Consider the following 21,469-nt stretch of genomic DNA (forward strand, 5'->3'; position numbering starts at 1 on the left):
TTGGGTGGTGATGGGCCCCGAGGTCAAAGACCATACAAGCATGAGCTTGGAGAAGCTGGCCAGAGACCACTTGCCCTCGACAGGGTGCTTGTTATATCTGCCTTAGGTCCTTTAGTGGGCAATCGCTGTGTGACGCAGTCTCGATTGGTCGAGCAGAGCTTGGACCGCTGTATAGGTCACTCAACGGCAGTGAGTGAAGGGCATTGGCAAGGCCCACTTGTCGTCACTCTTGAGCGCCCCAAACCGAAAGCTGTGCTTGAGCCGCGACGAGTCAAAGGGCTTGTACAGGCGGTCGAGTGCGGCACTCGATCGTGAGGGAGCGCGCAGGCATCAGCCATATATTATAGCTGCCTTCACATCGTCAGCTGCTGCGCGTGGCCCCGCGACAACAACACTCGCAACCCGCGACCACATCGCGAGCGCGTCTTCTATATATATATATATATCTCTCTGCTGGTCAGCGCACTTTGTATCAGCAGCCGCGCCTCGATGTTTCGCTTTGCACGCGGCACGCCCATCAGCGTGGGCTGACTGCTTGCATGGCTCTTGCAAATCTTTGACTTGACGGACTTGACTTTCGCTGTAGTCTGTCGTCTGAAAGCGGTCACTCGTGACTTGTGTGACCTATCTTGCCCGGACAAGCGCTGGCAGCATCCATGCACACTCAGTCAAGAGTCGAGCTGTGCAGCGCGCAAGCTCTCTTGATTCTCCCTCCATCGTCTTCACCAAGTTGGGTATTGTACCAAAGACAGCATATAACCCTGGGCACTCCTCATGTGAGTGCTCATATAGCGTTCGCTCAGCTTGCAAGCCAGTTGAAAGGAACCTGTCCACGACTCTTGGCGGCGCCCGTCGCCGAAGTCATTCTGGCCACATAAGAGTGGGCCGATCGCAACTTTTCGAGTCCCCACTGCAGGCGCCTGGCCGTGACTAAGGTTGTGGCTTGATGGAGCAGCATGTTGGGGTTGCCTTTGTAGCACGATAGTCCCATTGCAGCTGCAGAGCCAATCAGCCATCTTCCGCCAGCATTGTTCGAGCTGACCGTGTTTCTGTTGAGCCCCCCAAGTGATGGTCAGCAGGTGCGTGTCTATGGCGCAACGCGCGTACCGTGCACTCGCAGCACCCGCGTCAGATCACAGAACAGCGGGGCCGAGACGCGAGCGTGCTTGGCGAGCGGAACTTCGCGCTGATGCAGCTTTCAATCTCCACTTGACCCGTGGCGACGCTCGGGACGAGGATTCTATACCTTGCACAGACGGCGACATAATTTGGACCTGATGCTACAACGACGTTCGCCTGAGGATATTGCACCAACCCAGAAACGCTCGCAAGCTTGTGGTTGATAGGTTTGCGAGCCACCACCAAGCTAGCTGAAAGGAACCTTCTCCTAGCGGACCTACGACGATCCGAAACGCTCTGGCTACTCAAGTCATGACGCTCATCAGCATTTTGGCAGGTCTGGGCATGGGTGAGCAGCGTGACCGAAAGATTGCCTCTGTGTCCACATCATCGCTGACTTTGAGCTGATACATTGCACTGCAGCCTTTGGTGCGCCTTTGATCTACGCGGACCAAGCCTGGAGTATTCAAAAGAAGCGTGACAGCTCTGGGTTCTCAAAGGGTGAGCTTCAGTGGTGCTCAAGTGAAGTTCTCATCTTCACGTGCTCTGCAAGCTCACAACCCGTTTCCATACAGATGTATGCGCTGTCTTGCTGCTCTCCAACATCGCTCGCTGCTTCTTTTGGCTAGGAGAGCCATTCGAGCTCGGTAAGTGCTGCTCTTGGTAGCGAGCGAAAGACTGCGGGCTGCCTTACAAACAGCCACCTCTTCGACCCCCTTGCATTCAAGTTTTGCTGCTCCAGTCTATCTTGATGATAGCGGCGCAGCTGTTCCTGCTTTCACTTCTGCTATATTATCGCCCTGGTTCCTTCGCACATGCGTCCTTCACAGCCTCTTCTGCGGATGCTGGTAGCAGCCGCTCCAGTGCTCCACTGTTTGATGCTGCTAGCGCAGCGCTATCCTCAGCAGCATCTGCTGCGAATAGCCAAGCGAAGACCACCTCGACCGCGGCGCAAGCGTCTCGACTCGATACATCTGCTCCCCAGCCAACGTACGACGCTGGTGACTCAACAAGAGGAAAGTACGCCGCGTTGGCGGGCCTCAACTTTGAGCTGCCTCCTGCTCCGACGATCGGGTTGGAAGAAGGTGAAGACGAGAACGATGCTGAGGAGGTGTCCCGACTAGACCGAATCAAGCAGCTGTTGAAGGCTAGTCTGCGAAGGGGCCAAGGATTGAGAGCGGATGGAAGCGATGCAACTAGACCGTTCGGATTTTGGACTTGGACAACCCTTTCCTCGTAAGTGGAACTTTGTCTCAAGGCTCGCGGGGCGCCGCACTCGACATTCTAATACATCATTCCTCGCCTCATGGCAGCTACATCATATTCCTCTTTGGGTACACTCTTCTACTTGGCGTGTTGCAGATGATTCTCGGATGGAGCCAGACGTACGTCAGTATACTGGGTTACTACGCGCTGGGACTTGAAAGCACTCTACCAATTCCCCAAGCTATTAGGTGAGCGGGAGCATGCGAAGCTACACGCGCACATTTGATTGACACCACGAAAGCGCTTCCAGCAATCAACGTCGCAGGTCTCTGTTGGGCTTTAGACTGACTGTCCTGGGAGGATGGACGCTGGGAGATGTGTTCAAGACGGGCTACTTCATCGTGCAAGGCTCGCCGCCCCAATTCCTGATTTGCGCGCTCTTTGCTCTCTCGATAGACCTGCTCATCTGTGCTCAGGCTTATCTCTTTCGGGAACAAACAGCGCGGGAGGACGAGGAAGCTGCGAGGGAAGAGGGCGCTCGATTGGCAGCCTTGGAAGCTGAGAGAGGCGATATTGGGGACTATCCCACCGCGCCTTCGCCCAGCTCAAGAGGCGCGCCAAAGAACTCGCCCGGGCGTAGCAAGAGCAAGGCGCCAACGAATTCCGAACCGGCAGCTGCGAGCTACAACTCAAACGCGCCCATACGCGATGCAGATGAGATAGAGCCTGACGATTGACATGATACCCACAAGTGCAGCTTTGAAATGACACATTTGCCAGGTACTTGTCTCAGCACTGAGAACAGCCTGAAATGTTGTGACTCCAGAGCCGCCTGAGCACCACGAGCGCAGCTCGTTGTCACTTTCGAAAGCATTTCCTCCTCCTGCGTGGCTCCAATTTGAGTATGCTTTCACCCAGTCTAAAGCCTCAATGCTCTCTTGCTTGCCCTCGACCGATCGCTTCTCGCAATTACGTGGTACCGGACTCAGTGTACCAGAAGGCTTTCAACTGTATCTATCGATTACACCAAACATTACTTCATCGTAGTGCTTGTCAAGATCGAGAGAAGAAGTTCCTGTTCATGCTCCGCGCTCCGACTGCAGCTTGGCGTAGTAAGCGTCACGGCGCTGGACTGATGGGATGTGAATGCCGTACCTGCCCAGTCAAGAGATGCGTCAGCTCGTCGAGCATGTTCCACGAACGAAGGCCTCCCAAGAAGCAGTCAGGACTCTCCGCAATCGAGAAATGCCAATCCCACATTCTCTCATGAAGCTATGTGTCGCTGGCTTCCTATCGAAAATCGATCTCTTACAGCTACTTCTTCCTTCTCAGCGCCTCTTTATTCGATTCCCTCCTCGAGCTGCGGCTTCCACGGCGCACACTCTCTGACGTCGAGCACAGACAGCGCATCTGCTCTGTGAATCGATTGCCCATAGCTACAGCTTGCTGACCAGAGCGTTCCCTAGATGTGCGTCCTACAAAGACTAACATGCGATCATCCGCCCTCTCACTCACCAGTAAGCGTATCCGAGAGCTGTTCCGCCTCCGAGAGCGACGCTCAGGTCGAGGATGAGGCGCTTGCGCAGCTTGCCCGTGATAGCTGGGATTTGACCGACTGGCATTTTGGCGGTCCTGGAACGATCTGGGTTGTGAGATCAAATGTGGCTTGGCGGGAGACGCTGTCTGTGCGAAGGAGAGGGAGAATTAGAGCCGTCTCGCGGCAGAATCGGAGGCGCAATTCCAATGCTCACCTATGGGTACGAGCTGCGCCAGAACAATGGATAGCCACGGCTAAGAAGGTCGCTAATGAGAGGGTAGGTGACCTCGAGGTGAATCGCGCTCATCGTGGAATCGCGTAGCTGAATCACGAGTGGTCCAATTGGAGGACGGCGTGCCCCGGCTCTGCTGTGCATATGGCTGCCACAAGCCACGTGGCTTGTCGTGCCTATTAAAGGTGCATGGCGCGTGCACGCGCACCGCGATCGAGGGCGCTGGCGCAGGCCGAGTCGCTATGCGCTCACAGCCTCATTCACGATTCACGATTTACGATTCAAACATTATTCAACACTGCGTACTCATTCTCCGCATTGAGGTACCACAGCGACTGACTTGCCCGCACTCAGCACCGCCCAGTCAAGCATATTTGACAACCAAGTCAGCGTACTGCTAGCAGCATCTCTTCGAGCCGACCCCTTGGCTCACCGAGCTCAACCGAGGCCGTCGAGAGCGTCATCTGCCAGACCGTCTTGAGCGCCCTCGCGAGCGCGAACACGGCTGCAGCGTTCATCATCTGTTCTGTCAGATCTCCACATCGCCTCCGAAGAACAACTCAGACGTGAATTCCGCGTTTCAGAACCATCCACGAAAGCGCCGCTGGCTACTTCTCGAAGCTGCTCGGCGATGTCGACGATCGCTCATTCCCTCCGGGACTACAAGGAGCCTTCGGGCAACGCGGCACTTGTCAACTCTTTCGCTCTTCCCTCCAGCGAAGAGCCGGTGGATGACATCCCTGCAGTCTTGTCGCTCGGTCAGACGCCCACAGGCACGACAGCGGATGAAGAGCAAGTCTATGCTGGCAGGTTGCACCTTTTCACCAGCTTCTTGTGCTTTTCGAGCATCGATAGGCGAAGTTGTCGGATGAGTCTGCCCCTCTACTGCGTCAGGAGAGTAGAGCGACTGAATTCGGGCAGAAGTGGAGTGTTTGCCCTCGCAATTGTCGTTTGGCACGGAAGCCGCATTGTGAGTGCAGCTGCCAAGGCTGGACCAGGAAAGTTCGACCGTTGCTCCTGCTGTTGTCTGCTTTAAGGTTGACGTTTCAACTCGCTCAACTATCTCAGATTATCCAACTGAATGCTCTTCGCCCACAATGCGAGTCCTTCTGCTCTCAGCTCCGCGACAGCTTGCGAGCTCAGCTCGGAAACATGAAGAATGTCAAAAGCTTTTCAGCCGGCTGCTACAGTGAAGTGCTCCTTTCGGAAGACAAGAACGCCACCGACGAAAAGAACAAAGCAGAAGGGTCTACCGGTGCTACAACTGATGCTGACGCTGATGCTGATGCGTCTGTAACGGAGAAGGACTCCACCACGCAAGCCACATCAGAGGTGGTAGACGGCGACAGCGCTGTAGTGCCCGCACCAAGCGGCGACCTGCCCCCACCTCCACCTTACCATGCTGGTCTGGGTAGCCAATTCAAATTTCCAGGCGACCCTCGCAAGTAAGTCGACCGGCATCACCCTTACATTTTGCTCGCATTGCTGAAGCCTGGTCTGCACATAGACTACGTGAAAAGTCCAAGCTGAAACTGTGGAAGGACTATCTAAGAGGTGAGTCGGGGATCATCATGCGCGATTGGTGGCTCGATCCAAGGCATTCTGACTCGATCTTCGTGCTCCCCAGTCCACGGCCGCAATCTCACGCTGGTGCGATACCCTCAATTCCTTCGCTTGGTTCAAGTTGGGCTACCTAACAGGCTGAGAGGCGAAATTTGGGAGCTCACGAGCGGGTCAATTTACACTCGCTTTGCGCGCGCAGGAGAGTATCAAGCCATCCTGAAGCGCAATGAGGGAAAGACAAGCACGAGCACGGATGAGATTGAGAAAGACTTGTATCGTTCCTTGCCGGAGTTCGCCGCGTATCAGAGTCCAAAAGGCATCGACGCGCTCAGAAGAGTCCTCACGGCGTACAGTTGGAAGAATCCGGAGCTGGGCTATTGTCAAGGGCAAAATATCCTCGTGGCTGCTTTGCTCATCTACATGTCCGAAGAGCAGTGCTTCTGGATGCTCGATATGCTATGCGATAGGCTCTTGCCGGGATACTACACGTGAGTTCTGATTGTCTGAAAGTTCTTCGGAAATGAGTCTCATCCCATGTGACATGCTTTGTCCACAGTCAGTCGATGTCGGGAACCATTCTGGACCAGAAGGTGTTTGAACATCTCGTGCAGCGCACTTTGCCTATGATTCACGACCACTTTCTTCAGACTGATATCCAATTATCGGTCGCTTCTTTGCCCTGGTTCCTTTCGCTCTACATCAACTCCATGCCGATGGTCTTTGCTTTCAGGATAGTAGACTGTTTCATGGCGATGGGGCCAAAAGTGCTCTTCCAAGTTGGTCTTGCGATCCTCAAAATTAACGGCGAAGAGCTTCTGTCGGGCCGAGTGACGGATGATGGGGCGTTCATCAACCTTCTGAAGAGGTACTTTAGGACTCTCGGAGACTCGGCTCATCCAGAGGCCACCAATCCGAGGCACAGGCAGATCACAAACTTTCAAGAGCTGCTCGTCGTCGCCTTCAGAGAATTCGGAGTGGTGACGGATGAGACCATTGCGAGCGAGAGGAGACGCTTCAGGCAAGAAATTGTGGAAGAGATTGAGCTCTTCGCTCGAAGGGGGGCAATCAGAAATTTGCGCGATCTGGGCCACTTGTCAAAAGAGCAAGCGTGAGTCAAATGTGCGATGTTCAGTTCCGAGTCAGCCTTACCCTCTCGTACTATGTATCGCAGTGGACTCATATATGATCAGCTAGTCGAAGCCATATACCGCACACGACACGCGCCTCAATCAGCGAACGTGCATCCCGAGGGCGAAAACACTCCCACGCAAGTACCTGCGCTCACGGCTATTGCTGGTGATGTTCCTGGGTCCGCTGCAGGCGCTGGCGAAGTTGACTACAAGGAGATGAGGGTGGACCTCAAGACTTTCAAATACTTCATGGCGGAAGTCGCCACGTGGGCACGCGACGAATATGTCGTTTCGAATGGCTTCCAGGAACGCATCGAGCGGAAAGTGCCGGAGAATGAGCTCGTTACGCGCATTTTCAAGTACTGGGACACGGAGAAACGTGGATCGCTCAGCTTCCAGGTGAGGAGTCAGGGCTACCTGCGCTTCCGATCGAAAGGTGGAGACAGATCTGGCTGATTGCCGACCTTCGCGTGCATGTTCAGGACATTGTGAGCGGTCTGGACGCCATCATGTCGGCCAGAGGGGATGTGTTGGCTAGCATTGAATGGTTCTTCAAGCTACACTCCGATGGTCGCGATTCTCTGACTAAGGACGAAGTGCTCAGGCTCAGCGAGAGCCTCCTCTTCCGTGAGTACTCCGAGCTACATCGTTGCTGTAACTCTGTGGTCCCTTCTGCTCCAAGGAAGACGCTGCTGACGCCCACAGCGCCAACGTTCAAACCTCTACTACGCAGTCTTCCGAAACGACATCGAGCAGAGCGACGGGTATCTCGGTGCTGTGTCTCAATTGATTTCGCAGAGTTTCGAGCATGGGGCAGAAGCCGCAGCTACTTCTTCATGACCACCATTTTGCCCGCCGCTCTCTTCATTCGACCCGATTTTGTCCTCAAGCTACGCGAGCCAAGTCACGCCCTTTATCACCCTTGCAACGCCAATCTTATGCAATCTTCGTCTGCCACCTTTGACTGTTCAGCTGCTGGACACAACACAGACTTGTACAAGCGTGCATCAGCTTCTGAGTCAGATAGAAAGGTGAGGTGCATTGTGGAGTGACAAGCGAGTGTCACTGGGTCGAAGGATACAGTAGCGCTCAGACTCAGAGCTAAAGATCGAGCGCGGTAGACTGCACTGCAAGGAATGCACAGGGCTGGTGGAAAAAGCATTTCTAGCCGAATTACGGCTTGAAAGTGACCTCGGACAAGACTGAAAGGAGCAAGTCGGGCATGCGTCAGGCCATACACACCCTTTGAAGGCAAGACCAAGCCAACTCACTCTGATGGGCTTCCCTGTACGCCTCCAAAAGGGCTTGAACGCGCCTTCTCTCGTTGTTTGTCGCTTCGTCCTCCTCCAGCAAATCTGAAAAGAGAGATTCCTTGTACAATCTACTGATGAGGCGCGCCTGCACACCATCTCGACTGAAATTGACAAGGAGATGCATCACGGCCTGACGATACAGGACAAAATTCAAAGGTGAGCACGACGAGTAGGTCAAAGGCGTCAGTGCTTGCACACACCTTTGGCACCAAGTCTTGAATGGACTGTCGAACGATTGTAAAGTAAGAGGCTATGAGAGAGCGGATCAGAGAAGTCTCCAAAACTTCTCGCTCCGACAGCCTGAACTCGTCGGAGGCAGGCGTCTGCCGTACAGTGATGCGAGAAGGGTAAGCGATTTACTGAGCTATCTGGCCAGGCGTACATCGTACTCACCGCTTCAATGTGCTTCTCCAGGCTCTTCATGTCGAAAGCCGCACTTCTGCCTTCCAGGTCTGAGCGACCAAGCATCGGATTGGACTTCTGGTCCCGGCCGTACTCGGAAAATGCACCCCTTTGACTTTGTGGTCCGGCTGCGACAGGACCGCTGGCAGATCCAGGCATGCCAGAAGCTCCTCCGAAAAAGTAGTTCAAAAAGTCTCTCCCACCAGCAGGACCTGTCGCGCTGGCGCCATCTGCTGCCCTGCCTGTGCGTGAGAATGCGCCGGACGAAGCGTGGCCGATGGTAGAGGCGTGCGCGGCAGAAAGTTGATTGCGCCCATTGCTATCGCCATAGCTCGATGAAGTGGCCCTAGTGTCGCCTCTGTTCTTTGCGCCGCCTGCCAGGCCATTAGGGCCCCGAGAAGGCCCATCGTCGTCATCGGCGTCCTCCTCGAACACGCCCGCCGTCGAGCTCGTCTCCGACCCAGCTGCAATCGCAGGCGCAGGTTGCCGGTGGCCTTCCCTGGTTGAGCGTGCGATGTTGGCAGAGTCCTGCACAAAGGCAGGGTGATTGGTGTTGATGTACGCCGCTTGAATGGCGATGAGACTTTGCACGTATTCCGAAGTAGGACCAAGTCTTTCTCTCAAAAGCTCAGAGACCGTCTCGATGAGTTGAGCGTGCAGCTTTGGGAATCTTTGCAATTCTGTGCTAGTGCAGTTGTGACAAATCTTCATGAGCTCTTCGTAGACGAGCTCCACGCATCTCAGAGAAGGCGGCTCTAAAAGCTTAATCTGCGGCTTGATCAGAAGCTCGAAAGCTGCTTCAGGAACAAATAAGCTGGGCCTAGGTCCAGTTGCGTTTCGTATCGCGGTCCTGATGTCCGTCACCGTCAAATTCTGGGTGGGATTGATCGAGTCCAGGGCGTGTCCAAAGACGTCATTGAAAATGTAGTAGACCCGCGCGCCTCCACAGAGTTCCTTGGTCGAAATGTCAAATGTCGTACCTTCAATCGAGGCCACAAAGTCTCTCGCAAATTGCGTCATAAGCTTCAAGATGAGCGTGCCTCTGTGTGCATCTCCCAAGAATGCCGTGTCACCAAAAGATGCCAATTCTTGCTGGGTCTGGCCCATCAGCGTGTTGAGGCGTGCTTTCATGTCGGGCAGCTTGTCGCGGATGTGTGCCATCAGAACCTGCACAACAAGTCAAAACTGATGAGCATCAAGCTTCGCTCCCAAAAAGCATCGCAACACTCACCTGATTCAAAGTCTTGGCCAAGTACTTGGTGCCGCAACGATGTGAGATGTTCTTGTAAGCGTTGTGGCTCTTGAAGAATTCCTCCTCGGCTCTACGTGCAGCCAGCATTGACACATTGCCGTTGATATCCTGTTGGCTCCGATTGACAATGCCCACAAAGCCCAACTTCAGTGGATAGACTCGGCCAGTCAAGACATCAAGAGCATGTGTGCCATTGTCCATCAAATCGAGTTTTGTGAGAACGCCGATAGTTCTGAGGCCGCGAGGGTCCACCGAACGAGCCAGCTTCAAGCTGTCAGAGTTAGCCAGATCCACATTTGCTGGTGAGATGGCAATGATAATGCTGGATGCAGAATCGGGGAAAGGACGTTTGAGCCAGTCACAAAGCATTTATAAATGACCACGCGTGTCTGCCACCCACCAATTTGGTTTGGAGATGTACGAGGTGACGAGATCCTGGATCTGTCGCTCAATATTGGTAGGCTGATCGCCGACAGGTATCTGGTGTAGAATGCACGAGCATGTGGCCTCATCAGCCTCCTACGAGAACATGCACGCCGCAAGGCACATGAGGGCGCTGAGGCCACAGCTCACCTTAGTCAATCCTGGCAGATCCACGAGGGTGAGGTTGAGAACATGAGGGCTATAGATCTTGAGGTGAATCGGCAGTTTTGAGATGCCCTTGTTCTGTCCAGCAACTCGATACGTCTCGTTTTCGATTTCCCTTCTAACCTCGCCAAAGTCTGTGAAACGCTTGTCGAGGTGAAGGAACTCGCCGTACTCGTCGTACGAGGACGGACCTGGACCTGAAGCAGCTGTGCTCGTGCCTGCAAATTCCCCATCGGCATTTGTTGAGCTGGGCTGGTGGACCAGCTGCAGCACGAGAGGTCGCCGTGTGACGATGCCTTGCCCACGCGGCAAGAAGTCCTTGCCGACCAGGCTAGTGACGTAAAGGAAAGCTACATTATCAGCGTCGCCCCACTTCTGAGCATCTCTACCACCCATGCACGCGCAAATCTTGAGCAGCAGCGTCCCGTGATCGTCCGCAAGCGCCGTCCAAGCAACAACGGCAAGATTCGCACGCCTGGCGAACCACATTGACTGCTGAAAATCCGCGATATCCCTTCCCACTGCCAGCACTCACGTCTCCAGCACACTACTCTTGCCCGAACTCTGAGCCCCGACCACTACGCATTGAGGAAGATCCACAGCATCTCCACCAATCGTGCTGAAGGTCTCCTGGAGCTTATTCACGACCTTGATAAGGTCGGTGTCCATATTGAAGATCCTGTTGTGCAACTAAGGCAGATTCCGAATCTTGCAGAGGAGCGAGGGCTAAGGATGCTCTTCCGGTCTCGCGCACGAAAAGGTGGTGATGGTGTGGGAGAAGCACGCTCGTGCTGCTGTATGCGCCTTCACACGTTAATGGAGTGTATGGCTGGACGACTCCGATCGAAGATGTCGAAGCTCACAGTAGGAGCAGAGGGTCTTGATGAGACGCAGAGGATGGAAGATCAAGTCTGAGCGATCGAGGCGCTGCTGTCTGTCGCATTGCTTTGACTCCGACTCGCGTCTTGCTGCCTGTGACCTGATGAAAGTCAAGCGGAGAGCGGCCGGCCTGCAAAGCTGGAAGCGTTGCGTGTGCTGCATGGTCGCATTGGGCGAGGCTGGCGCGCGGCTGCTCCGCTTGCAGCACGGACAAGCGCGACGCGCGAAGCAGAGCAGGTCAACAGCGCGCAGAATGTTCTCGCGCCCCCGACATCCACACTCAGACTACTCGATCAGACTTGGCGGAAGCGTCGACAATCCGGCGTCGCTGAGCCAGACGTGGCATTCTGAGTCTTGCCGTCGAGTCCAGTCGCTACTCGCCTACGAAACAAGACTGGCAGCAGAGGGCATTGACAGAGTTCGGGATCGCAAATCGACCTCTACAACGATTTGAAAGTCATCACGGTTCAAGTCGGGTCTGAAGCGCACGCTGCGCGTCACGTGTTGCCTCCACTCGCGGGTCTGACTTTGACTCTTCTGATTGATGACTTTGCTATGAAGTAAACCAGGCAGGCAGGTCCACATCGCTCACGAATCGCGAAGACCTCGTCATCAAGGTGCGATCTGCCCTTCATCGACCATCGTTTAGGTGTGCAGTCAAGAGGGTTCGCGCATCCCTTGCAAGCCCTGCTCAAGATGACCAGCGCTGCGGGAGAGCATTCAAAGGAAGCTGCTGGAGCGGAGGGCTCCAAGCAGCCCGCTCTTCCGGCTCTACACTCTGCCAATCCACCGCGAGTGTGTACGATTGCTGGATCAGACTCTGGAGGAGGAGCGGGCATTCAAGCCGATCTCAAGACGATCCAGGCGCTCGGAGGATATGGCTTGAGCGTCATCACGGCGCTCACTGCACAGAACACCACTGGCGTTCAAGCGGTGCACGCTCCACCTCCCGAGTTCGTTCGCTCTCAGCTTGCTTCGGTACATTCGGATATAAGGATAGATGCGTGGAAGATTGGGATGCTAGCAAACAAGGAGATCATACAGGTCCTATCAGAGGATTTGGGAAAGTATAGGAAGGGCAAGGGGAAGCTCGGTAAGTCTCTTCATTCCTTTACGACACTGCCTGAGCGAGCTTACCCCGCGACATTTCACGACTTTCCCACGCAAAGCTGCGCTTGTCCTCGACCCGGTCATGGTCTCGACGTCTGGATCATTGCTTCTTACGCACGACTCCATCCATCACCTCATCTCCGGAATGCTGCCCCTCTGCGACGTCCTCACACCAAATCTGCCAGAAGCACGCCAGCTTCTTGCTCACGCGCGAAACAGACCGGTCCGCGATGACAGTGCCACTGCCACTTCACCGACTCAGAAGACCAAAGAGAGTGGAGATGATTTGGAAAGCAGTCTGGACACCCTCAAGTCCCTTCTGTCCGCTGCAAAGGAGCTCTCTGATTTGGGACCAAAAGCAACATTGGTGAAGGGTGGTCATCACGTCATGCACAACAGCGAGGTGAACGCCTCCTTGCTTGAACTCGGTGGTGGTCTTGTTTTAGCTCCTGAGAGTCAGAATCAGTTGTATACAGGCGCTCAAAGCAGCGGGCAGAGGTACAGAGGTCAACTCTCCGGAACAGCAGAGCCTGATGAGCTCTGCGTGGTCAGGACAGATGGTTCTCCTTGGTCAGAGGTCCTCTCGGCGTGGTATGCATCTGGAAGTTCAATGAGTACAGCGTCGCACGATGTGGATTCAGTCATAGTGGATGTGCTCTACGAGAAAGTGGGGGTGAACGGTGGGCCGAGGTATACTCTGTTCGTGAAGCCCCACGTGCAGTCGACTGCGACTCATGGAACGGGGTGCACCCTTTCCTCGGCCATCGCAACGTTCCTTTCATCCGGCCTTACCATCGAGCTAGCCGTTTCGAACGGAATCTCGTACGTGCAAGCCTCAATCGCTCGAGGGCTGGATAGTCTGGGTCAAGGTGCTGGCCCACTGAATCACGCTTGCACCATCACCCCTCGTGGCGTGCTCCCACCAGTCCGCCACGCAGACTCTCTGCCTAGCGATCGTACACCGCTGTGTGCGGCCCTCATAGCCAACAATATTTCCGATTGGAATCTTTTCGTCCAGCATCCCTTCGTAGAAAAGCTTTCGTGCAACGAGCTTTCCAAAGAAAACTTCGTCTGGTTTCTGAGACAAGATTACCTATTCTTGTTGCACTACTCGCGCGTTTGGGCTTCGGGAGCTTCTTCAGCTGCTGCCGCACGTACCTTCGATGACGTCGCTCTATTTGCAGGTATGGCGGCCTCGATGGCGACAGAAGCAAAGACGCACACCAAGATCTGCGCGGCGTGGGGCATCACGGAAGAAGACCTTCAAAGAAGGACCAAGGAGAGCGCGGCTACTTTGGCTTACACGCGCTACGTTCTCGATGTATCGAGGAGCGGAGACGCGCTGGAATTGCTATGCGCCACCGGCCCTTGTATGCTGGGATATGCTGAAGTTGGATTGAGACTGCGACGATTACGCAAGAGGACCTCGGTTGATGAGAATTTCCCGGAGAATGCTCAGGCGTTTGGAGAGTGGATCGATACGTATGCGGACGAAGGCTTTCAGAAAGTGGCGCGGAAATCCATCGGTGAGTCGATGCGGTGAAGCGCAAGTTGGTTGGTGTATGGCTGATCTCAGCTCTCAACGCTCTTGCGCCCTTCGACCATCAGAAGCTATGGAGGATCGGGCGGCTGCGGATTGTCCGAGCCCAGAGCGGATGAAACAGCTGCAGAACATCTGGAATGCGTGAGTAGTAGCGACTCGTGAATCATTGCTTCAGTCTTGAGTTTCCGCGCGTGTGGATGTTGATGGCACGACCCTCGCGCGCACTTTCGTGTAGAGCTGTAAGACTCGAGATTGGCATGTGGGATGAAGCCATCGACGCCACTCTCAGGAGGGAAATTGTCGACGCTCCGAGGAATTGAAAATGTAATTTTTCTAGAAATCGTGGCACGACATGTGACGCTAGGCTGCGTTCCACGTCTAGCAACTGTTCCCTTGTATTGACCGGCACAGCTTTGAGGAGGATGCAGGCGAGCGCGTCGACATTGCACGTGACCGCATTTTTTGAGAAATTTCTTGAAGTTGGGCGAGAGCGGCAGACACATGCCGATCGGCCCGTGATTCGAGCGGTCCTCACAACAACTCTTGACTCATGACTATTTCCTTGGTCTCGCGCGCGCGATCCTTGCTCGTCGATCTGCTGTTCGCGCCTCGATCAACGACTCTGGCCACCTATCTTCGAGCATTGCAACGACTCCAAGTCCTGGCAGCATAGTATTGCGGCGTCTTGCGTTGCGATCTTCGAGCGGAGCGACTTGCGATTCGCCCACTTGACACCGGCTTCGCGGATCTTTGCGTCTGGTGTCACGATAGCGCTCCTCTTCGTGGAATGAAGGAGTGAGGATGACATCTCAAGCTAACGCACCGATGGGTGCTGGAGCTTGGTCGATGCTGAAGCATCCGCTCGCGCCTTGGTTGTGAGTCCTGAGTGCTTCATCTCATTGAAGTTATTGGTTGGAAAGCACCCACACGCTAGCACCCACCTCACACCTGCACTCCATGCGCTTCGTGGATAGGGTCGATGCTCTTCATGCGCAAGACTTTAGGTCGATGACGCCGGTGCAAGCAGCCAGTATCAATGCCTTGCTCTGCCATAAGGACGCGATCGTCGAGGCACCCACTGGTTCGGGAAAGACGTTGGCCTACCTGCTACCTATGTTGACGATGCTCGAAGCGAGTGGCCAGCTGCAAAATACGCCTTCCACCTCAGAAGATGTTCAGCGAGTTTTCGCTGCAACTGCATCGACGTCATCTCACGTCAAGTCGAAACTTGTAGGCCTTGTCATTTGTCCAACGCGCGAGCTTGCAGCTCAGGTACATCGAGTACTGGTGGACCTGCTAGCATTTCGCTCTTCGCTACAAGACCAGTCAGATGGGCCAGACGAGGCTTCAGAGACCCACATCGAGGGTCAGACGAAGCAGGAAGAACAACAAGAGCCGACAGAAGCCGAGGTGAAAGACAGACTAAGTACGCAGAGCCAATACGGGGCACTATTGGTCGTGGGTGGCGCATCTAGGTCGGAGGATGACTATAGAAGGTTCAGAAATGACGCGTGCAGGATTGTCGTTGGCACGCCTGGGAGAGTGCTGGAACTGGTGGAGCGCAAGACGGTGGATACCAAGAGCCTTGAGCTGGTTGTCTTGGATGAGGGAGATCGGTGAGTGTGTGCCGCTGACGTAGAGTGGCTCGGAGAGGCTAAGGTCGACGCTCACCTACTGTGCTGATATGCCTAGCCTGATGGATGCTGGATTCTCACACGATGTGGAAGGCATCCTCAACTACTTGCCCAAGCAGCGGAGATCAGCGCTATTCAGCGCAACGATGACGGACGCCATCACCCGTCTGGCCTCACTAGGTCTGCGGAACCCAGCACGAATCGTGGTCACAGTGAAATCCAGCAACGCATCAAACGGTGGAGGTCAAAGCAGAGCGCCTGCCGCGTAAGTAGTTTCGATACCCGCCCGCCACCTCGCCTCGCCACTGTGTACACCCCGTTTGACACGTCTAATCGGTCCCCTCAGCCTCTCCAATTTCTACACTGTCTCCGAGCCTCACGCTCGATTGTGGGACTTTGTGAACTTGCTACGCCTCGAAACCATCGAGGACGCGTCAGGTCACGACGCTTCAGCTCGCAAAGTAATCGTCTACTTTGCGACGTGCGCTCAGGTCGACTACTTTTACAAGGTGTTGCGTGACCTAGACCATTTGCGCGGGTTGCAACTCTATTCTCTGCATGGTCAGCAAACGCCGTCGAGACGAAGCGCAACATTTGAGGCGTTCGTCAAGAGCAATCCGATCGGCCTTGCTGGTAGATCACTCGAAGATCTCGATGCGCCGGAGGCCCAGAGCGGAGAAGTACGCAAGTCGCGCAGCAAAAAGAAGAAAAGGTCACTTGCAGCGGTCTTGCAGGTCCCTATCGCCTCCGTGCTGATGTGCACAGATGTGGCTGCTAGAGGATTAGATCTCCCTGATGTGGACTTGGTCATCCAGTTCGACGCACCAACAGATCCGAAAGTATATGCGCACAGAGCTGGCAGAACTGCCAGGGCGGGCAAAGCGGGAAGAGCAGTGGTCATGCTCGAAGCTGGACGACCGGAGGAATTTCCGCGTGAGTACCAAAGTGGATTCTTCGTGCCAATTGCACTGATGCCTAGTCGCTCCCGTTGTATGTAGTGGTGATGGCAGTGCGAAAATTACCGATGGAAAGGTATCCTCGCCTACTTCCACTCAAACTCCCACCGGCATCGCACGTCTCTGCCCCAACATCTCAAGCGCTACCCGATGCCGAATCGCTTTCGGCAGCCATTCGCTCGATGTGTCTGTCGGACCGTGAAATCTACGAACTCTCAGTGAGAGCCTTCGTCAGCTTTGTCCGCGCCTACTCGAAGCACGAGCTGTCCTACGTCTTCAGAGCAAAGGACATGGATTTGGGCGCTGTAGCTAAGTGCTTTGGTCTGATTCGCATGCCAAAGATGCCGGAGGTACAGGATGACCTCAAACGTAGAGAGGCTGCGGCTTTGGAGAGCGATGAGGCGGAACGCGCGGATCTTTGGGGCTTCAAAGAAGCTGAAGTGGATGTGAGTGGATCAACAGCGATCACTGCACCTTTTGAAATTCGGACTGACCCCGCGGGCATCTACGTCTTTGCAGTTGAAGACGTGGGCGTACTCGGATCCGCAGCGGGAGGCCCAGCGCCTAGAGTCCTTGGCGTCAAAAGAAGCCAAAGTTCGCGCCGAGAGACAGGCCGCCGAGCTGGCAGGGAACGCGAAAAGGGACTCTTCGCTCTCGAAGCGCAAAAGGATGAGGGGCGCAGAGGTTCAAGAAAATGCTTGGTCCAAGCAGAAAGAGGCCAAAGCAGTCAAGGAGGAGAGGAAGAGCAAGAAAGCACGAAAGAGAGAGTACATCAAGCGAACGGCTTTGGAACAGGACCAAGCTGAAAGAGGGGAAAAGGAGGGGCAAGAAAGGAGCGATGATGAGTTGGACTGGTTGGCTGAGGAGAATGAGGAGAAGCGAAAGCTCAGGAAAGCTAGAAAGGAACAGCAGCTCTTGGCCCTTCGGCCGCCGGAAGAAAGGGTGGAGGTGGAGGAAGCGGGATTCTTCGATGGTCTCTGATCCAATGCATTGTATAATAGAAACACGCAGTCGATACGAATTTGAAGGACAAAGCAGATGTCACAGGTGCTTCGCATGCGCTCACGAATCCGAAAGGAGATCGCAGCAAAGCACAGGTCGTGAGTTCCATTCGAGGCACAAGACGACCTCGCGTTGCACGTATCGGGAGTTCGTAAGGTGTACAAGTACATGAGATGGAGCGATTCGATCGCCAAGAATGCGCATCGAGCGGATCTCGGTAAAAAGTCGGAGACCAATAAAGGGAGGAAAAGAAAGAAAGGTATTCGAGGCCGATGTGTAGAGCCGTGGGGCGAAGTGCGCAGTCTTCAGCTTTCCATCAAATTGCTGAGCTCGCGCAAGTCTTGCGAGCGACGCAGACCTCGACGAAGACGCTTGACCTTCTCCACGGGCTCATGTCCCTGATCTCGAGACTGCGCCTTGTCCTCCGCACTCTCCTCGTCCCTCATCTCCACATCCACATCAACATGCGAATTCTCTTCTTCCCGCCCCTCATCCTTCGTCTCGGCGACCCGTACCGTCTTTCTGGTCCTCTTTGTCTGAATCGTAGAGCACATAGCCTCCCTTGCGATTTCTGCTCCTTTTTTGCTCAGCCTGGCTTTGGGCCTCGCAGCTCGAGAGCTGACTTTGATCGCAACTTGTTGCTGCTTGGACTTGCCAGCTGCTGAAGAGGCGATGGACACGCTGGAGCGGGTCTTGCGTGCTGCACCTTGAGCGGAGGATGCGGCGCGTGCGTGGGGAGCTAAGTGTCTGGCCGTAGACGTAGAGGAAGCGGTCGAAGCTGGACGCTTCGCCGCGGTGCTCGCGCTGCTGCCCGCCGCTCGACGAAGTGTGTGTTGAGACGCAGAGGAGGTCAATCTGCTACCTGCAGCCGCGGATGATGGTATGCCAGGAGCAACGACAGCAGTGAGGGAGGGCATAGTCCTGCTTGGAGACATGCCGGTGAAGCGTGGCAAAGGGTGCTCCGCATCGTTGAACTCTTCGACCGCTGTGCTGGTGGGCGATCTGACTGCTTCTCCCGTCACTGGTCCGCCCACAAGAGTCTGCGATTGCGTCTTGAGCTGCTGAACAGTTTCGGAAGCCGAGTAAGGAGTGTATCCTTGCGGCTTCCGCGCTAGACTAGCTTGCAGGTCGAATACTGGCTTCTTGTTGCCAGGCAAGGATTCTGTGCGACTAGAGATAGTCGAGGCTGTCGAGCGGGGAGATTGGACAGCACCATTGGAGAGTTGCGTGTGCGTCTTGGATCGAGCGAAAGAGCTGGCACTGCTTGGTGGGGCAGCGCTACCGTTGGATCGGGACAGATTGCTAGTGGTCGAAGAAATGCTCAGCCCTGTAGTCGGAGAAGCAGTCCGTGCACCAGCGGTTGCGGTAGTCGTAGAGGTGCCGATGGCTTTCTTTGACTGGCCAGCCTGGCCCGCGATCTTCTTGCCGAAGCGTATACCAAAGGTCGTGGAACTTGTCGTCCTCTTGACCATCGCAGGCATTTTCGCAGCAGCCGTGGTCGCGGTAGACAGTTGAGTGACTGCTCGCGCAGCGTCTGTGGGTTCCGCATTGCCACTAGCGGTGCGCGGCCTGAAGGCGCCTCTAACAGCGCCCACGAATCTACTGCCAAATGAGGTACCATTGGACACTGCATTGTTCGGCTCCATACGCTGCCGCTTGGGCGCAGATGCAGCTGCGCCGTGGACAGCGAGATTCGAAGTGGTCGCAGCTCTGCTAAGGGCAGGTGATCTGGCTGCATCTCTTCTTCGAGAAGCAGGATTCGACCTTCCCGAAGAGCGCGCGGTGGTGCTATTAGAAGTCTTGCCTCTCTGAGCAGCGTAATGATTGGCAATGCTGTCCATCTGATCGAAAGCCTTGCCGTGCGCGCTGTCGAAGCGAGTCAGGGTCGAAGCAGAGGGCTTGAGACCACTCGGCTTGTTCTCGTACATTGCTCTAGCCTCAGACGTGCCAGGCATGGCTCGAAGAGGGGCGATACCTTGAGCAGCCAAGCGAGCGTTGATGTCAGCCAGTAAAGAGGCGGACGTCGCACTGAAGACTTCATTCGTCATGCTTGGGGGCGATGTGGGAGCGAGATCCTTGCTGTTTCCATTCTGAAGGGGGGAAGGCGCGGCAGTCGACCGATTCGCATCTGCTGCCTTGACGGCCAATGACTGACGAGGGCGGGACTTGATGACACGATTAGCGTCGCTCGGCTTGGCTGGCGGACCTTGGTGCTGTGCGAGCATGGGTGCCGTAGCATCCTCCATCGATGTATCAGGATTGGGCAGCCCCTCCAAGCGTCGCACAAGAGTAGCGGGCGATTCGAGCATGACGAAGCTATCTTCATGTTGCGCTTCGTCATCGTTGCGCTTCCGCTTGCCAGCCTTGTTGGGACTCAGCGCAGCCGAGGCGCTCGCCTTCAAACCCCTGAATCCGTCGACCAGTGCATGCGCAGCCACGGCTGCTCCTTCGCTCAAGCTGGTAGCGCTGCGGAAGCTCTTCCAGCTGCCAGTTTTTGTCAAAGGCGCAGCAGGCGCAAATTCTTCGCCTGCTCCGTTGGCCAGCTCCGTCTCTGCAGAAGCTGGCTCGTCGTCGGGAACAGAAGGCAAGCGACTGATCGTGGCAGCGGATGGCAAGTAGGGGGAAGAGGGCGCGAGTTGACTGACCATACTTGGTTGCGTGTTGAGCACCGCTCGAATCGTCGTGGTCGGATCGATGTACGTGGACAAGCTGCTGTCGGATAGCGGATCGCGCATCAGACCTGCATAATCGTCCGCGTGGTGCTCATCATCGACGTCTGCCCCCTCGCGTTCAGAGTGCGACAGGATCAAAGCCTCTGTGCCGTGGTCATTCGCGCCGGCATCGTGAGCCGGCTCCAGCAGCGTGTCTGAAGCTGATGGGCCATCAGAGTCCAGCGGACAATCGAGACTCATCTGCTGCTCTTCCTCGCATGCGCCCGCAGGCACCTCTCCCTCCTTGTCAGGCTGGTCGACATCTGGCAAGGGCGTTGCACGAAAAGCGCTAGAGCCCGTGGCGCGTGGCGAGGCTGACGCTCTAGTGCTGCTGTCCTCGGGACTTTCCGCGCTCTGCATCTGATCGTCCGCTGCAGGGCTGCGAGTGTGGGATGAGCTGCCGACTGGCGATGCGATGCCCGGTGGAGGTGAAGGGGAATGCTCGTTGGAGTCGGTTGTGCAAACAGGCCTGAGCACAGGCAAGCAGCCAGCCGTAGGGCCCGCCGAATTAATGTTCTTGGCAGCAAACTCTTGCAATCGAGCGATCAAGTCGGTGTTCTTGAGTGAAGCGCGAGCAGAAGGGCGTCAGCGCACAGTGGCGCAGGATGCCACCGAGAGGCAGTCACCAGCTTACGCACCTTGCCATTGGCTTTGAGTCCTAGACGACCGCAGAGGTTGACCAATTGACGCCTCTTGAGGCAGTGGATGGCATCCGGATGCATGAGAATCGCAGTGGGTGGTGCCGGCTGAGATGTGAGGTTCGTCAAGCCATTGCTGGAGAGCGACGATGTTGTCGACGTTCGAGGGATCGGCATCTTGCATACAGTGTGAAGAGAGGTGATGCTGCGCACAAAGGTGTTACTCGGCTGTCACCAGCTTTCGTCAGGCGCGATGGCCACCTGCACGCGAACGGCTGTGGGCGAATCGACGACAGTAGTAGCGCTCAGGAGGGCCGTCGATGAGCAGGCGCACGGAGTGGGATCGCGCTTGAAGGAATGTTGGGACAGCTGGCAACTCTTTGCCGACCGTCTGCTATCACAACGTAATCGTCACCTTGGGGTGATGGTGCGTGGAGGAGTAGCAGGTGAGCCCAAAGAGGAAGTTTTCGAATAGTTGTGCAAGGGCAAGTGCATGAGTGCCCTCCTGTCCAGTCATTTCAGCTCCGCAACACAATCATCAGACGTCTCAAACACAGATGCTGTGCCTGATCGTAGCGCAGTCGCGCCTGGCGTTGTATGCCACGCGCTGTAGTCGTGATTCACTCTACTCGATCTTGACTCTTCTGCTGATTG

The 21,469-nt window shown here is 55.4% G+C and overlaps 7 protein-coding genes across 7 annotated transcripts; 4 read left to right on the forward strand and 3 right to left on the reverse strand.

Annotated features, from left to right (window-relative positions):
* Positions 1-1,431: 1,431 nt before the first annotated feature.
* Positions 1,432-3,062, forward strand: IE81DRAFT_347351 (hypothetical protein; the record flags this gene model as incomplete). Its single annotated transcript, XM_025516136.1, has 6 exons — positions 1,432-1,468; positions 1,543-1,620; positions 1,695-1,766; positions 1,848-2,355; positions 2,433-2,573; positions 2,636-3,062. The coding sequence occupies 6 exons, from the start codon at positions 1,432-1,434 to the stop codon at positions 3,060-3,062; spliced, it is 1,263 nt and encodes a 420-aa protein (XP_025369768.1).
* Positions 3,052-4,135, reverse strand: IE81DRAFT_323370 (hypothetical protein). The gene is made up of 3 exons (XM_025513924.1): positions 4,077-4,135; positions 3,841-4,004; positions 3,052-3,480 (listed from the first exon to the last, which is right to left on the reverse strand). Exons 2-3 carry the CDS (start codon positions 3,945-3,947, stop codon positions 3,405-3,407), a joined length of 183 nt encoding a protein of 60 aa, XP_025369769.1. The 5' UTR covers positions 3,948-4,004; positions 4,077-4,135; the 3' UTR covers positions 3,052-3,404.
* A 199-nt stretch (positions 4,136-4,334) lies between these two features.
* Positions 4,335-7,744, forward strand: IE81DRAFT_323371 (putative MDR1-Mac1p interacting protein). The gene is made up of 8 exons (XM_025513925.1): positions 4,335-5,064; positions 5,163-5,539; positions 5,602-5,648; positions 5,722-6,145; positions 6,214-6,765; positions 6,790-7,186; positions 7,270-7,414; positions 7,521-7,744. The coding sequence occupies exons 1-8, from the start codon at positions 4,726-4,728 to the stop codon at positions 7,625-7,627; spliced, it is 2,388 nt and encodes a 795-aa protein (XP_025369770.1). The 5' UTR covers positions 4,335-4,725; the 3' UTR covers positions 7,628-7,744.
* On the reverse strand, positions 7,725-11,369 carry IE81DRAFT_323373 (putative DNM1-dynamin-related GTPase). The gene is made up of 8 exons (XM_025513926.1): positions 10,878-11,369; positions 10,328-10,673; positions 10,155-10,234; positions 9,734-10,076; positions 8,494-9,669; positions 8,301-8,423; positions 8,059-8,230; positions 7,725-7,989 (listed from the first exon to the last, which is right to left on the reverse strand). The coding sequence occupies exons 1-8, from the start codon at positions 11,009-11,011 to the stop codon at positions 7,961-7,963; spliced, it is 2,403 nt and encodes an 800-aa protein (XP_025369771.1). The 5' UTR covers positions 11,012-11,369; the 3' UTR covers positions 7,725-7,960.
* A 275-nt stretch (positions 11,370-11,644) lies between these two features.
* Positions 11,645-14,194, forward strand: IE81DRAFT_301953 (hypothetical protein; the record flags this gene model as incomplete). The annotated part of the gene is made up of 4 exons (XM_025512246.1): positions 11,645-12,314; positions 12,391-13,857; positions 13,940-14,015; positions 14,110-14,194. Exons 1-4 carry the CDS (start codon positions 11,918-11,920, stop codon positions 14,192-14,194), a joined length of 2,025 nt encoding a protein of 674 aa, XP_025369772.1. The 5' UTR covers positions 11,645-11,917.
* A 231-nt stretch (positions 14,195-14,425) lies between these two features.
* On the forward strand, positions 14,426-17,504 carry IE81DRAFT_366539 (P-loop containing nucleoside triphosphate hydrolase protein). Its single transcript, XM_025517016.1, has 6 exons — positions 14,426-14,749; positions 14,849-15,490; positions 15,567-15,773; positions 15,855-16,441; positions 16,507-16,910; positions 16,984-17,504. Exons 1-6 carry the CDS (start codon positions 14,676-14,678, stop codon positions 17,443-17,445), a joined length of 2,376 nt encoding a protein of 791 aa, XP_025369773.1. The 5' UTR covers positions 14,426-14,675; the 3' UTR covers positions 17,446-17,504.
* On the reverse strand, positions 17,475-21,374 carry IE81DRAFT_323375 (hypothetical protein). Its single transcript, XM_025513927.1, has 2 exons — positions 20,816-21,374; positions 17,475-20,735 (listed from the first exon to the last, which is right to left on the reverse strand). Exons 1-2 carry the CDS (start codon positions 20,990-20,992, stop codon positions 17,772-17,774), a joined length of 3,141 nt encoding a protein of 1,046 aa, XP_025369774.1. The 5' UTR covers positions 20,993-21,374; the 3' UTR covers positions 17,475-17,771.
* Positions 21,375-21,469: the final 95 nt, after the last annotated feature.

The sequence above is a fragment of the Ceraceosorus guamensis genome, assembly GCF_003144195.1.
Source record: "Ceraceosorus guamensis strain MCA 4658 unplaced genomic scaffold IE81scaffold_28, whole genome shotgun sequence".
In the NCBI taxonomy this organism is placed as follows: domain Eukaryota; kingdom Fungi; phylum Basidiomycota; class Exobasidiomycetes; order Ceraceosorales; family Ceraceosoraceae; genus Ceraceosorus; species Ceraceosorus guamensis.